Below are 12,992 nucleotides of genomic sequence, written 5' to 3'. Positions count from 1 at the left end.
TTCTTTTAATTTATTAAATGCTATTTTTAAAACTTAGGTACTTGAATTTATCTACCAATTTCAAAACAAAAAAAACCTTCATCAATATCTAAATCACAATCGATTATTGCTAATGTCTATAATTGTTTTATTTTTATATTTATACTAAACTATTTGATCATTGAATATTTCTACCAACTTTACTTCACTATCGATAATTGATCTTTCTTTATCTTTAATGATATTAATCAATTCATTTAATAAGTAAAACTAACCAAGCTAAAAAACTATTACTGTATTATATGATCAATTGTAATTACTTCTAGTAACTCTAATAATAAATAAAATTTAAATTAGTATTTAATTATAATTTAATTGGTTGTTACTTAATACCCTACTCTTTTTCGATTGATTTTTTTGTTTTTCTCTTTTTAAAGTTAAAGCAAGTTGGATCATTAAGAGCATCAACACCAATATTATTTCACTATCATTATTATTTTTAAAAAAAGTTACTGATGTTTTTTATTATTATTTTTATAAAATACAAAATCATAAATTATTATTGATGAAAGAATAGTTTTGGTGTATGTGTGATAAATATGATATTGGGAAAAACTGAAAAAAAATAAAAAAATAAAAAATAAAAAAAAAAATAAAAAAAAAAATCTGAAAAAGTTAAAATAAAAAAAAGAAAATATTTATTTAAATAATTTTTTTAAAAAATAGAATAAATAATTGATGAAATTGCATGATTAGAATATAATAATAATTATTCTGAATCATTTTCTTTATTTTCACCACCACTACCACTATCACCTTTACTTTTACTATCACTACATTCATCGCAATTACATGGAATATTTTCATATTCTTCTTCGCTTTCAGTTTCATCAACGAAATAATCTTCATCTCTAAGCGGAACCTTTTTTATCTTTAAATTTGTTAGATAAACCAAAATTAAAAACATCATTTTATGATTTTTAGAAGTTGAACGCCATGGTACAGTAAGAACTTTCCATTTCTTTATTTTGGCAAAAAAATTTTCGACTATAATTCTATACGATGTGTATTTATTTAAAAATAAAATAATACATATAAAAAAAAAATTAGATACACCAAACAAATATATAGTTTTATTTTTTTAATTTTATTTTTTATAAAGTTTAAATTTCTTATAAAAAATAAAATTAAAAACTATTAGTTGGATGAGTGAAAAGTTATTTATACTAAGTAAATAAACAAACAAAAAAAAATAAAAATAAAACAAATTAATAAAATAAATTAATAAAAATAAAAATAAATCAATAGTCATTAAAAATACTTTGTATAGTTTTTTATGTTTATTGTAATATTTAAATTTTGTAAAAAGGAATTTTAATTTATTTTGTGGAAATTTATTTCACAAATTCTTAATTTGTTTAATTCTTTGGACTATTGTAAAATTTTATTAGTAAATAATATTTAAAAATAAAAATAATTATTTTTTAAATTTATACATACTCTTCTTTTTTTTTAATATCTTGATTGTTATTATTATCAGTTGATGATGGAGATACTGGAATTGTTGGGTTTGGGTGGCTTTAGTACTACTTCCTCATCCGGTGCATCAAACAGATCTATTATTGAAAAATTTTCAGAGTAGGGATTTTATAGTAGTTTTTTTTTATTTTTTATCGCAATAGCAATGTCATAATCAGTTACATAAATGGTTTTAGTGACTACTTCATCAACAAAAATTTCATAATATGGCTTATCTGGACTGAATTTTGGAAGATTATCGTTTTCATTACTCTTTTCCTTTTTTCTTTTCAATGATCTTGTTTTTGGAAAAAAAAAACTATCACTTTCAATTTCTAAATCATCATCGAGTTCAGACTCTTCTAACCAGAATTTATTTGATTTTTTATTTTCTTTTATTTTTAATAATTGTTTATTTTTCATTTTAAAAATTATTTTATTAGTATTATTAAAAATTAATAAAAAAGAGAAATAATTATTATATTAATAGAAATAATTTATTTAGTGATAATGATATAATAGTTTTTTAAATTATAACAATAAAAAAATAAAAATTAATGTATAAGTGCATTAACTTTATTTATGAGAGAAATTACAAAATGAACAATATAAAAATTAGTGGTAGAGGGTGTGAATCAAGTTTTTTATTTTTATTGTTTTGTGTTTTAATATAAAAAATAATATGAACTTAAACACATTTGTGGGTAGAGGGGGTAAATGTATTGGGTCTGAACATAAAAAATAATACATTACATATACTGTTATATTAAATAATTTTTTTTGGTTGATTATAAATTTTATACAAAATTCAATATGATATAAAAAAATTTTTAAAGTTTAATACGATAAGAAATTAATGCAACACACCCCCAATATACAACAAATAAACAAAAAAAATACAACATGTCCATATTAAATTAATATGTAAAATAAAATTAAATAATGAATTAATTTTTTTTTTATTTTTTTTATTAATAGTAATGGTAATATTGAAGTGGTAATCTAAAAATTATGTGATTATTTATTCGCTCAAGAAAAAAGTGATATGGGGAATGTTGTTATATCTTTCAACTTAATAGAAACAAAAAAAAACCCAAGAATCAACACACAAAAAAATCATGCACAAAATAAAAAATTTAATTTTAATAAAAAAATAAGTAAAATAAAGCTTTTCAAATATTTGTATAGTGAGTGTTTTGATAAAATTATGTTTTGTTAAACGAGCAACACACCTATCCGCTTTTTTTTATCTAAGTTTGATTGTTAATTTTTAATGAAATTATATACAACGTTGTATCTTCATCATTATAAATTTTTTCTTAATTTCCTTTTAATATTTGAAAAAATTAATAATGTTCTATTTTTAATGGTTCTATTTTTAACATTTAAAAATCAACCAAATTTAAAGAGGAAATAAAAAGAACAAATAATATAACAAAAACAAATAAATAAAAAGAAATAATTATAAACAATAATAAAAAAAATTTTGAATATATTTTAATATTATTATTACTATAACCCAAAGGTAGATTTTGCTTTATTTTGGAGCTTATAACTTCTAATAAGGTTTCGAATCTAATCTTTTGCCTATGTTTTTATTATTATTATTATTATTATTGTTATATTATATTTTCAATTTCCATATGTTTTCAACTTGAATACCATTTCTAAGATTATCTTGATAATTTGCGAAATTCATTAAAATGCCATATGAATTTATTATTACCCAATTTGAGTCTATTATAATTATAAAATACTATTACTTTTATTTGTATTTAATAAATTGCCTTCTTAAAACTCATTGAATGTATTGATTTTATTACTATTATTGTAGTTACTATTGTGTTCAGTTCTTTGAGTGGTACCAAAAAAAATTTGTGCTGTTTGTTGTTTTATCATTATTACTACTTCTATTATCATCTATTTCTGTGCTTAAACACAAGTTTGAAATTATTTTTATTACTACCACTAAATTATTGTGTCTTATTTTTATTATTATTATTTTATTGTAACTACTTTTTAATTTTAACATTTTTCAAGTATTTATATTAGATTTGAGTGGTGTTCTCTATAGTATGATTATATTTATGCTCTTCAAGTATGATTATTTCCAATACCTCTTCAAACCATTTTAATATTTTATATTCGCACTTATTTGCTTGAATGTTTCTTGAAGCAGTGATTAAATAACCTCTTTTTAATTATTTCTATAAACTATTTTTATATGGTTAGTTAGTACCGAGTATTGTTTGTAATCAATTTACCACGTTCTGTTATATGAGAAATAGTATTTATATTTACCTTTAATGATTCAAAGTTTGAATCATTAAAAACTTTACATTTATTTAAGTAACCAAAGAAGTTTCATTTTCTTTTTAATGTTAATTTAAATTCTTTGCTGAGGCTGCAAGGATATTGTAATTATTACTATCTGTTTTTATTTATCATTATTAAAGATATTACTATGTTATAATAAATATTATTAGGTATTTTTTTTTTTTTAAAAAATTAAAAATTTAAATTTTTTTTAATTATTTTATTTTTTTTTAAATTTTATTTTATTTGAAATTTTTAATAATTATGCGAAGTGATGAAGATATTTTTCCAAACATAATTTTTTTTGCCATCAAAAACCGTAAATTAATTTTATTATAATTTAATAATTATATCAATTTTTATTCTTTCACTTATAAAATATAATTGTAAAGTTATTTAATTTTATTATTTTAATATAATAATAGACAAATCACAATATACTTTAAAATATTCAGCTACTATTCATTCTGCGCTCAAGTATTTGTGAGTGAAAATCAATTACCACTTTCCATTTTGCAATTATGTTTATTTATATATATGGATATAATTGAACATCTTATTGGTAAAAAAATATACATCACAGTGTGTATGTAATATATCTATTTGAAACGTTATATAAATTAACATTTTCCTTAATATTATAAATTTTGATAGTGAGTGTGTGTATAATTTTATTTGTGTGTTGAGTGGGAAAGGTAGAGTGTGTTGAAATGTTATCAATACATTTTAGTGTTAACTGTGTGAAATTTTAACCACACAAATACATATTAAAAAATAAATAATTTATTTTTTTAAAAAATACAAGTTTAATTTAAATTGTATTTACTAATTTGGATTCGAATAATTAACTTTTCCCCCATTAATATATCAAAATTAATAATTTTTGCATTGTTCTATTTTTAAAAATATTTAAGTTCAAAAAAAATTATGTTAAATTGGTATAGATCAAGATCCATAAGTGTTTTTTTTTCAAATCAGGAAATAAAAAATATAAATTGTGAATATATATGGCAATGGCAATTTATAGCATCACCTTACTTGTTAATTCAAACAAAATAAAAATAAAAATTATCATAATTAATATTAAGTCACTTAATATTGATAGAGTTATAATAGGTAAATCATTATTTAAATTAATAATTATTATTTTTAAAAAAAGGAATAATGGAGTTTGAAATTTTTTTAATACCCTACTCTATGCATTTAAACATTAATATTATTTAAATACCTGTCCCCCACTTCACACAATTTAGTATTTTCTTTCCCCCACCAAACACACAGGTATATTAGTGATTGTTAACAATTAATATAATATTACTATGGTGTTGTTTGAAACAAGTAAAAGATATATTCAGATTAGTGTTTTTATTTCTATTTTTTAATTAAATTATTAAATTATGAAATTATAAATAATTATAATAAAAAGAAAATTAAAAAAATAAAAGCATTTGTTTTATTAATATTAATTAAAAATAGAAAAGATGGATAATCAGACTTCTCTATCTGATGAACAGGCCGTTTTTAAAATTTTCCGTCTGTGTAATATTTATTTTACCGAAAATAATAAATTGTTGGGGTCCTCCATTTTTTTACAGTGTTATGGAGGTTTAAATGTAAAATTAACCGATACCAATGAACAAGAAGTAATTTCCGTACTACGCCGTTTTTCGCATCAAATTAAAAAAATTACCATTAATTCAATCACTAATACTCCTGCTATTTTTAATTATTACTCGCCCTTTATCATTAGACCGAATCTTACCTCTTTGAAATTAGCCCATATGGAGTATAACGTTCCAATTAACCTAGGAATGATCCCAAGTACTTTAAAAGAACTTACACTGACAATAGATTATAATCATCCACTTCATGAATTCATTATTATAAATGAATGTCTTTATTACATTCCAGTTTTTCCCCCATATGGATTGACTAAATTGTATATTACCAACTTTTTTAATAAACCAATTCTTCCATACGTGCTTCCAAGAACTTTAAAAGAACTAAAAATTGGTGCTTCTTTCACTCATGAATTGTATTTCCAAAGTATTCCAGACTCTGTTACTTTGCTTAATTTTGACTGCCCAAATTATAATCATCAGTTTGCTCCAGGAATCCTTCCAAGAAATTTAATAATGCTAGTGATTGGTAATAATGTTCCGTTATTACCTGGTTCTTTACCAGAGTCTCTTACCTATCTCAAACTAGGCGGCCACTTTAACCATCCTATTACTCCTGATCTATTACCAATACATCTTAAAAAAATATCTTTTGGTCCAAATTTCAACAGTCTCTTTGTTCCATCCGAAAATATTCATACAATCATTTTTGGTGAAGAAATGTTATGTCAACCACAAAACTTTACAAAAAACGTTAGATCTGTAGAAATTAAAACCTCCGATTATTCAACATTACCAAATACTATTAATGAACTTATCGTTAATGCCGAAACAGAAATACTTCAAAAATTTCCAGTGAATCTTAATTATTTAGAACTAAATTGTACCAGTCCTTTCGAATTTACAAATGATGAGTTAAAATCACTCACTCATCTAAAGCATCTTAGACTTCTTGATGCTGATATAATATTTAGTGTTGGCCATTTACCAAAATCTATAGTATCGCTTGACCTTGGAGGTTTGGTCCCAAATGGTAATCTAGACCTTAGTCCATTGGTAAATCTTGTATACTTTAGTTTAGGTGCTATACATCCCGTAAATACTAGGTTTCCACCATCACTTCGTGCAATCAAATTTTATGGTGATCAAAATGAAGTGTTTGCTAATAATTATTTTCCAGCAACCCTTGAAATCCTTCAACTATCAAGATATCATGTCCAACCTCTATCAAACACATGGCTTCCATCGTCATTGAAAATCCTTATCCATCCTGGTGAACCTGTTATTGCTGAAGATTATAGACATCCAAACCTCATTAAATTTTATGTTAGCCATAAAAATTCAACCATCTTGTATAATGATCCTGCTTTTGTTATGGATAATCTTAATACTCTCCAACCATTTAAAACCAAATATAAGGTAATCATTGAAGATAATTTGAATCTCAGTCTGCCATACCAAATAAATAATAAATTTAGTAAAAATTATTTTATGGCAGATAACTAAATTAAAACAAATAAAATCCTTTTTAATTTTTATAATAAAAATATTTTATGTGTAAAAATGTGAGTATTGTATAAGTGTCTAAAAGAATTTGTATATATATGTAAATTATGGGTGTGTATGTATATGCATATGTATATGAATATTATCAGAATATGATAATAAAAAAAGCTTAATATTTTTTTTAAATCTAAAAATATTGTTTATTTATTTATTTATTTTTTTATTTTCTTTTAATATAAAAAATTTATTTAATAAATATTATATGGCTGGTAAACTTTGGAACATTTAAATTGACTATCCAACACTGCAGTATGATCTCTACACCATTTTATAATTTTCTTTTTTTTTTGATTATTATTTTTTTTTACCAATAAAACTTGTTTTGCAAATATTAAAAAGAAATGTCATGCTCTAGTTCAGTTGCAAGAAGTGGTGAAGATGCTCAGATCATGCTAGTATTCTATCCATTTTAGAAAAATGGTGAAGATGCTCCGCATTTTTTAGCATATTTTTCTAAAATGGATAATAAACTAGCATGATCCGAGTTAATGCTTGGTGAACTAGAATCGGCAAACTAATATTTGGACTAACAGTTGGAATAATAATTGTTAAATTAATTTGGTTTGGTGTAGTTTCTCTGGTACTTCAGTTTGAGATAAACTTTCATTAGAAATTGAATGATTCACGAAATTATTTTCATTCTTTTGTCTTTTTGAACTATATATATTTCTTTGTATGAATCTTCATTTTTTTGGTTTTCTTTTTTAAGAATCTCTATTTGTTGATACGCATTATCAACAACAGTTTTTGGTACCATTTCTTCTAGCCCCCATTCCTTCAAATAATTATATACACAACTATAAGCCATTTATTTCTAAATTGTTTGTTGGTGCGAGTTTTAAAACTAGTGTTACCTTTATCGTCCATAGATAAATGTAAATTTTTTCCAAAGAAGCCAAATCTTCAAAACTTCTTCCATCAACAACTCCATCTTCAGCTGTACTATCATCTTCATCTTGGCCTGTACTATCTTCTATACCTCTACTTCCTCCATCAAAAACTTCATCTTCAGCTGTACCTTCATTTAGGTTATAATCTTCACTTTCATCATTTTCATTATTCCCTTGATTGGTAGTATTTTCGTGCATTGATCTCCATCTAAATGTTTAATTAGACATGAGGGTTGACAATAATAAGATGAGTTTCAGCTCTTTTAAATGCCTCTTGATGGTGAGTGTGAATCATTTGATTCAAATTCTAAATCAGATCCTTGTTTTTTTATATAAATATTTTTGAGGTTGAAATTTATAATTTTCACAAAGTTCCTCTGGTGTCCTATTTATGACTAAAGGAAAATTTACACCATAAGTAAATGTATGAAACACTTCTATTGATTATTTACAAAGAAACAATCTTTAAATGTTACTATTTATCATTATTTATTATAAATTATTTATTTTTAATAATTTTGCTGATTAAAAATTGAATAAATCGAAAACGTTTTTTATTTTATTCAATTTTTTATTAAAAAAAATTTTTATTTTTTAAAAAAAAAAAAAATTAATTTTTAATAAAATTTATGATATTATTATTTTATTTTTTTTTGTGCACATCAAATCGCATCTATTTTAACAATTTTATTATTATAATAATTTTTTTTCAATTTTTTTCTAATTTTTTTTTTTATTGTTTTTATTATTTAAAATAAAAAAAAAATTAATTTTTTTTAAAATTAAAAAAAATAAAAATAAAAATAAAAAAAAAAAAATTTTTATGCAGAGAGAATGTTATTATTACAACATTGTGATGGTTCTTTTGAAATTTTCATGTGCTATTTCGATCACATCAGAGGGTGTTGCAATAATGGCAATTTACAACGGTAATTAAAGAATTATATATAAGGCAAACAGTAAATAATCAACAAGAAAAAGATAGAGTTTATTTGGGATTTAATAATTTAGGAGATGTGCTTATTCAAATATTGGATTCGTTAAAAAGAATAATCACTCAAACAACCAGAGATTTTGGACCTTTATATATCATCATCTTTTCAAAATCGTAATAATAATAATAATAATAATAATAATAATAATAATAATAATAATAATAATAATAATAATAATAATAAAAATAAAAATAAAAATAAAAATAAAAATAAAAACAATAATGATAATGGCAATGAAGGTAATAATCGTAATATAAATAACAATAGCAATACCAAAGAAAGCTCCAGTATAGTAATATAGAATCACCAACACCAAGTGCAAAAGAAATAATATCAAAACATTATTAATAACAAAAATACAGATGTTAATAATATATTAACACAACAACAACAATGTATTGTTATGAAATTTTGAAAAATAAATAAATATTATTAAAAAATATCAATAAATAAATATAAATTAACTTTAAAGAAAAATAATAATTTTTCTATTTTTTTTTTTAAATTTATTTATTGATATTTTTTATTAAAATTATAAAAGAAGATTTTTTATTTTTTTTTCATCCTAAATTAAATTTTTCTATTTATTATACCTTTGATTTTATTGTTATAAAAAAAAACTTTGTTTTAAAAAGAAATTTAAAAAAGAGAGAGAATTAACACAAAATGAAATATTGATTGTGTGAATCCAAAATGATTTTCTCTCTTTATTTTTTTTATTAATTTAAAAATTATTTTGTAAAAACAAATATTTTAATTTTATATATTTTTTTTATAATCTGATTTATTTTTGAAGTTAGATTTATTTATTTTCTATATTTTTTTTTTTTTTTTTTTTTTTTTTTTTAAAAAAAAATTAATTCAAAAATTTTTTTTTTTTTTTTTTAATTAAAAAATAATTTAATTAAATTATATATAATTTATTTCTTTTACAGATATAATTGTTCCGCATTTGATAACAAGTGATAAGACCATCTTCGCGTGGGTACCCTTTTCATTTGACTAGATCGGAGGCTCGCCTACTAGCTAGGACAAGGATCTTTCGGCATCATTCATTATATTTCTAGCACTTTCTGATGCGTTTCAATTATGTCAAAAAGAAAACAAATTGATTTGGACATTGAGGACTTTTTAAAAGACCATCATTACATATTTAATCAATCTACGTATTATTTATCGTATTTCAACTGCATCAGTATTGGTAGATATGAAGCAATCATTGGAACAATTTGGTAAATCTATTGAATACTTTTGTAATCTTTATAGCATTCCACAACCAACCAAGCTTCATCTCAAAACCAACAAAGAAACCATTACATACTTGTTCGACCTCTCCAATGAGATTGGATGCCCATTGACCAGCATTGCACACCTCAGCACCAATCCAGTTGAATTGTTTTTTAGTTTAGTTCGTTCCAAAGTTCATTACCCTTCTTACTATGAATTTTGCATTTATGAATAATCGGCATACAAAGAGTTAATTAAATCAAAGATTGTCCAGAACAACCGTTATGAAGCTTCAATAAAAAAAGTAAATAAATGTTATGGTAGTCTTCAAACAAAGCTTGATGGAAATGTAATACCTGAAAGTGTTGAATTAGTATCCAAATACAGAGAAGAAGAGGTTAGAATTTTCGAAAGAATTATTAAAATCATTGAACCAGATGAATATGAAGAATCTGAAGATTCATCATTTCCCTTTACTGATTCAATGAGTGCAGATGAAAGAAGAAGAGTAATAACCTTAACATTTTATTTGAAAAGAATACTTTCCATTAGAGAGCTTTCATGCTTTGGTGAACAAACCAGATTCAAAGCCAGTGGCAGAGCTGCACTTCAGGTGTGTATTTTTGATGGTTGCCAGGCAATGTTTGCAAACAGCGCATCTTATGAATCTCACGTAACCCAACCACATCGAATTCTCAAAAGAAGATGTTCAAAAGTATAAACAAGTTTTGGAAGATCAAGAAAAATTCAAAAAACAATTTAATGATGTATTTGGAAAATTTGAAACACAACCTGATCAATCGAAATGCAATATTTTCATTTTAGATTCTGAAACAACTGGTCTTACTTCCAATGCAGAAATTATTGAACTTTCGTGTGCTTGTTTAAATGGGGAAGCATTTTATCGTAAATCAAATCCAACCATCCCCATTACTCCAGAGTCTACCAAAATCAACAATCTCACAAGCAAAGATTCAGCAGGTCACCAATATTGGGAAAAGGTTGAAGAGGAATTTTTAATTTTATTGTCCAACAATCGTCAGATGATGATGCTCCAATTTATATAATCGCTCACAATGAAAAGTATGACAGAGGTAGAATTGCCTTTCATTTGGCAAAATCAACTAAAGCTTTAGAATCATCATTCCATAAAACCATTAGCAGAATTAAATTTTTCGATTCAATTAACATCTTCAAATCAATTAAATTAGTGTTACCAGTGGTTTCAGATAAAAAAAAGGAATCATATTCGTTGGATAATCTAGCAACTTTTTTTAAAATCAACACCGATGGTATCAATCGTCATAGCTCAAGTGGTGATGTTTTACTTTTATTTGAAACTCTTTTATTCTTTTTTCATAAAAATTATAAAGATCCAAACAATTTTTTAAAATTCCTTTTCAATTGTTTGGAAACAAATAAAAAAAAACTTTATGGTTTATATTGTTCATTGGCCACAAAACTTGGTTTATTAGCTGATGATGAAGTTTTAGAAAAGAAAATCAAATCTTTCAAAACCCCAATCCTAAACTCGGTTATTCAAACATTTAAAATAGATATTTTGCCAAACAAAAATGATAACAACAAAAGGATCTTTAAAGAGATGGAGACAGAAAAAAAACCAATAATAATTATCATCACCTGCCCCATCTACACAATTTAAACCAGCAACCGTTAAACCATCAGCTAAACCAGCTCCACCTCCAAGCTATATTTAATGTCACAATGCCAACATCAGATTTTTGTATTATTGAAAGGGTAAGTCAAAAATTCGTGGTTAGCAATTAAGAATGGCGCCTGTTCACTATCTTCATTGTGTGGTGTCGCTGACTACCTTTAAACATTCTTTTAAAAAGAGAAGCAGATTCTAGCCTATTAAACAATATACAAATACAGATAGAGAATGCCATAATTCAATCGTGCTGATTGTAGTGTTTAAACAATAAGATAAGGCAATAATCAAATCAAATATAATAATCATTATTATTATTCTTTTGATTATTCATAATCTTAGAAATGGTATTCAAGATGAAAACATATGGAAATTTTAATTGAAATAATATAATAACAATTACAACAATAGCAAAAACAGTGTTCTCATGAATAAGCCTTTGTATAAAAATGAATAGCAACACAGTGTATAGCAAACATTCAAGAGATACTATTAAAGATGGGTCAAGTAAAAAGGCTAGCGAATGGTTAATTATATAATATTTTTTTTATTAAAACTAATTTCAAATATATCTAATAAATTTAATAGTAAGAGATGTAAAGCTACCTCAACTGTATGGACAATGGGCCCAGAGTAAGTTTAACATCATTTATTTATTGTTTACAAAAATATTAATATTTTTTTTTTTTTCTAATTTAGCGAATGTTTTTTAGGTAATCCTTGCGGGCAACAGTATGAAATTCTGAAAGATATTTTCAATGTTTACAAGGGTGATATTAGATACCTCGTGTATATAGACCCATTACCATTTGTAACATCGACTTTCATGACAGGAACAAGTCTTTCAATAGTCGAATTAAAATTAATCATAAACGCTTTTTCCAGTATTATCAAAGATCAAGATAACATATTTTCTTTTGAAAATAGCGGGTTGGTTTTTATAACCGATGGAAATATTTTTACCGTAAAAAAAATGGAAATGAATCTTTAAAATAATTAAAAACTAATGCTAACTAAATAAAATTTTTATATATTTTTTTTTTAAAAAACTTAATTTTTTTTTGAATTTTGAATTTTGAATTTTGAAGGAATTCATTATAGATAAAGTTAAATATATAGTTTTATAAAAATTGTTTTTAAAATTTTTTTTTTTTTTACCAGGCACTTCATTATTATTGGAGTATAATAAATATAGCCAATATTGATGAAG

The 12,992-nt window shown here is 23.5% G+C and overlaps 5 protein-coding genes across 5 annotated transcripts; 3 read left to right on the top strand and 2 right to left on the bottom strand.

Moving 5' to 3' along the window:
* Positions 1-748: 748 nt before the first annotated feature.
* DICPUDRAFT_150944 (uncharacterized protein) lies at positions 749-1,920 on the bottom strand (the record flags this gene model as incomplete). Its single annotated transcript, XM_003286865.1, has 2 exons — positions 749-1,000; positions 1,681-1,920. 2 exons carry the CDS (start codon positions 1,918-1,920, stop codon positions 749-751), a joined length of 492 nt encoding a protein of 163 aa, XP_003286913.1.
* Positions 1,921-5,336: 3,416 nt separating this feature from the next.
* On the top strand, positions 5,337-6,974 carry DICPUDRAFT_94283 (uncharacterized protein). The gene has a single exon (XM_003286880.1). The coding sequence runs from the start codon at positions 5,595-5,597 to the stop codon at positions 6,936-6,938; it is 1,344 nt and encodes a 447-aa protein (XP_003286928.1). The 5' UTR covers positions 5,337-5,594; the 3' UTR covers positions 6,939-6,974.
* An 821-nt stretch (positions 6,975-7,795) lies between these two features.
* DICPUDRAFT_150940 (uncharacterized protein) lies at positions 7,796-8,086 on the bottom strand (the record flags this gene model as incomplete). The annotated part of the gene is made up of 1 exon (XM_003286864.1): positions 7,796-8,086. One exon carries the CDS (start codon positions 8,084-8,086, stop codon positions 7,796-7,798), a length of 291 nt encoding a protein of 96 aa, XP_003286912.1.
* A 1,886-nt stretch (positions 8,087-9,972) lies between these two features.
* On the top strand, positions 9,973-11,773 carry DICPUDRAFT_77789 (uncharacterized protein; the record flags this gene model as incomplete). The annotated part of the gene is made up of 4 exons (XM_003286879.1): positions 9,973-10,115; positions 10,435-10,723; positions 10,827-11,148; positions 11,322-11,773. The coding sequence occupies 4 exons, from the start codon at positions 9,973-9,975 to the stop codon at positions 11,771-11,773; spliced, it is 1,206 nt and encodes a 401-aa protein (XP_003286927.1).
* A 458-nt stretch (positions 11,774-12,231) lies between these two features.
* Positions 12,232-12,773, top strand: DICPUDRAFT_77788 (uncharacterized protein; the record flags this gene model as incomplete). The annotated part of the gene is made up of 3 exons (XM_003286878.1): positions 12,232-12,308; positions 12,371-12,415; positions 12,482-12,773. 3 exons carry the CDS (start codon positions 12,232-12,234, stop codon positions 12,771-12,773), a joined length of 414 nt encoding a protein of 137 aa, XP_003286926.1.
* Between the last annotated feature and the right edge of the window lie 219 nt (positions 12,774-12,992).

The sequence above is a fragment of the Dictyostelium purpureum genome, assembly GCF_000190715.1.
Source record: "Dictyostelium purpureum unplaced genomic scaffold DICPUscaffold_83, whole genome shotgun sequence".
Lineage (NCBI taxonomy): Eukaryota > Evosea > Eumycetozoa > Dictyosteliales > Dictyosteliaceae > Dictyostelium > Dictyostelium purpureum.
The sequence above is the reverse complement of the archived record's forward strand: the minus strand, read 5'-3'. Positions and strand labels throughout refer to the sequence as shown.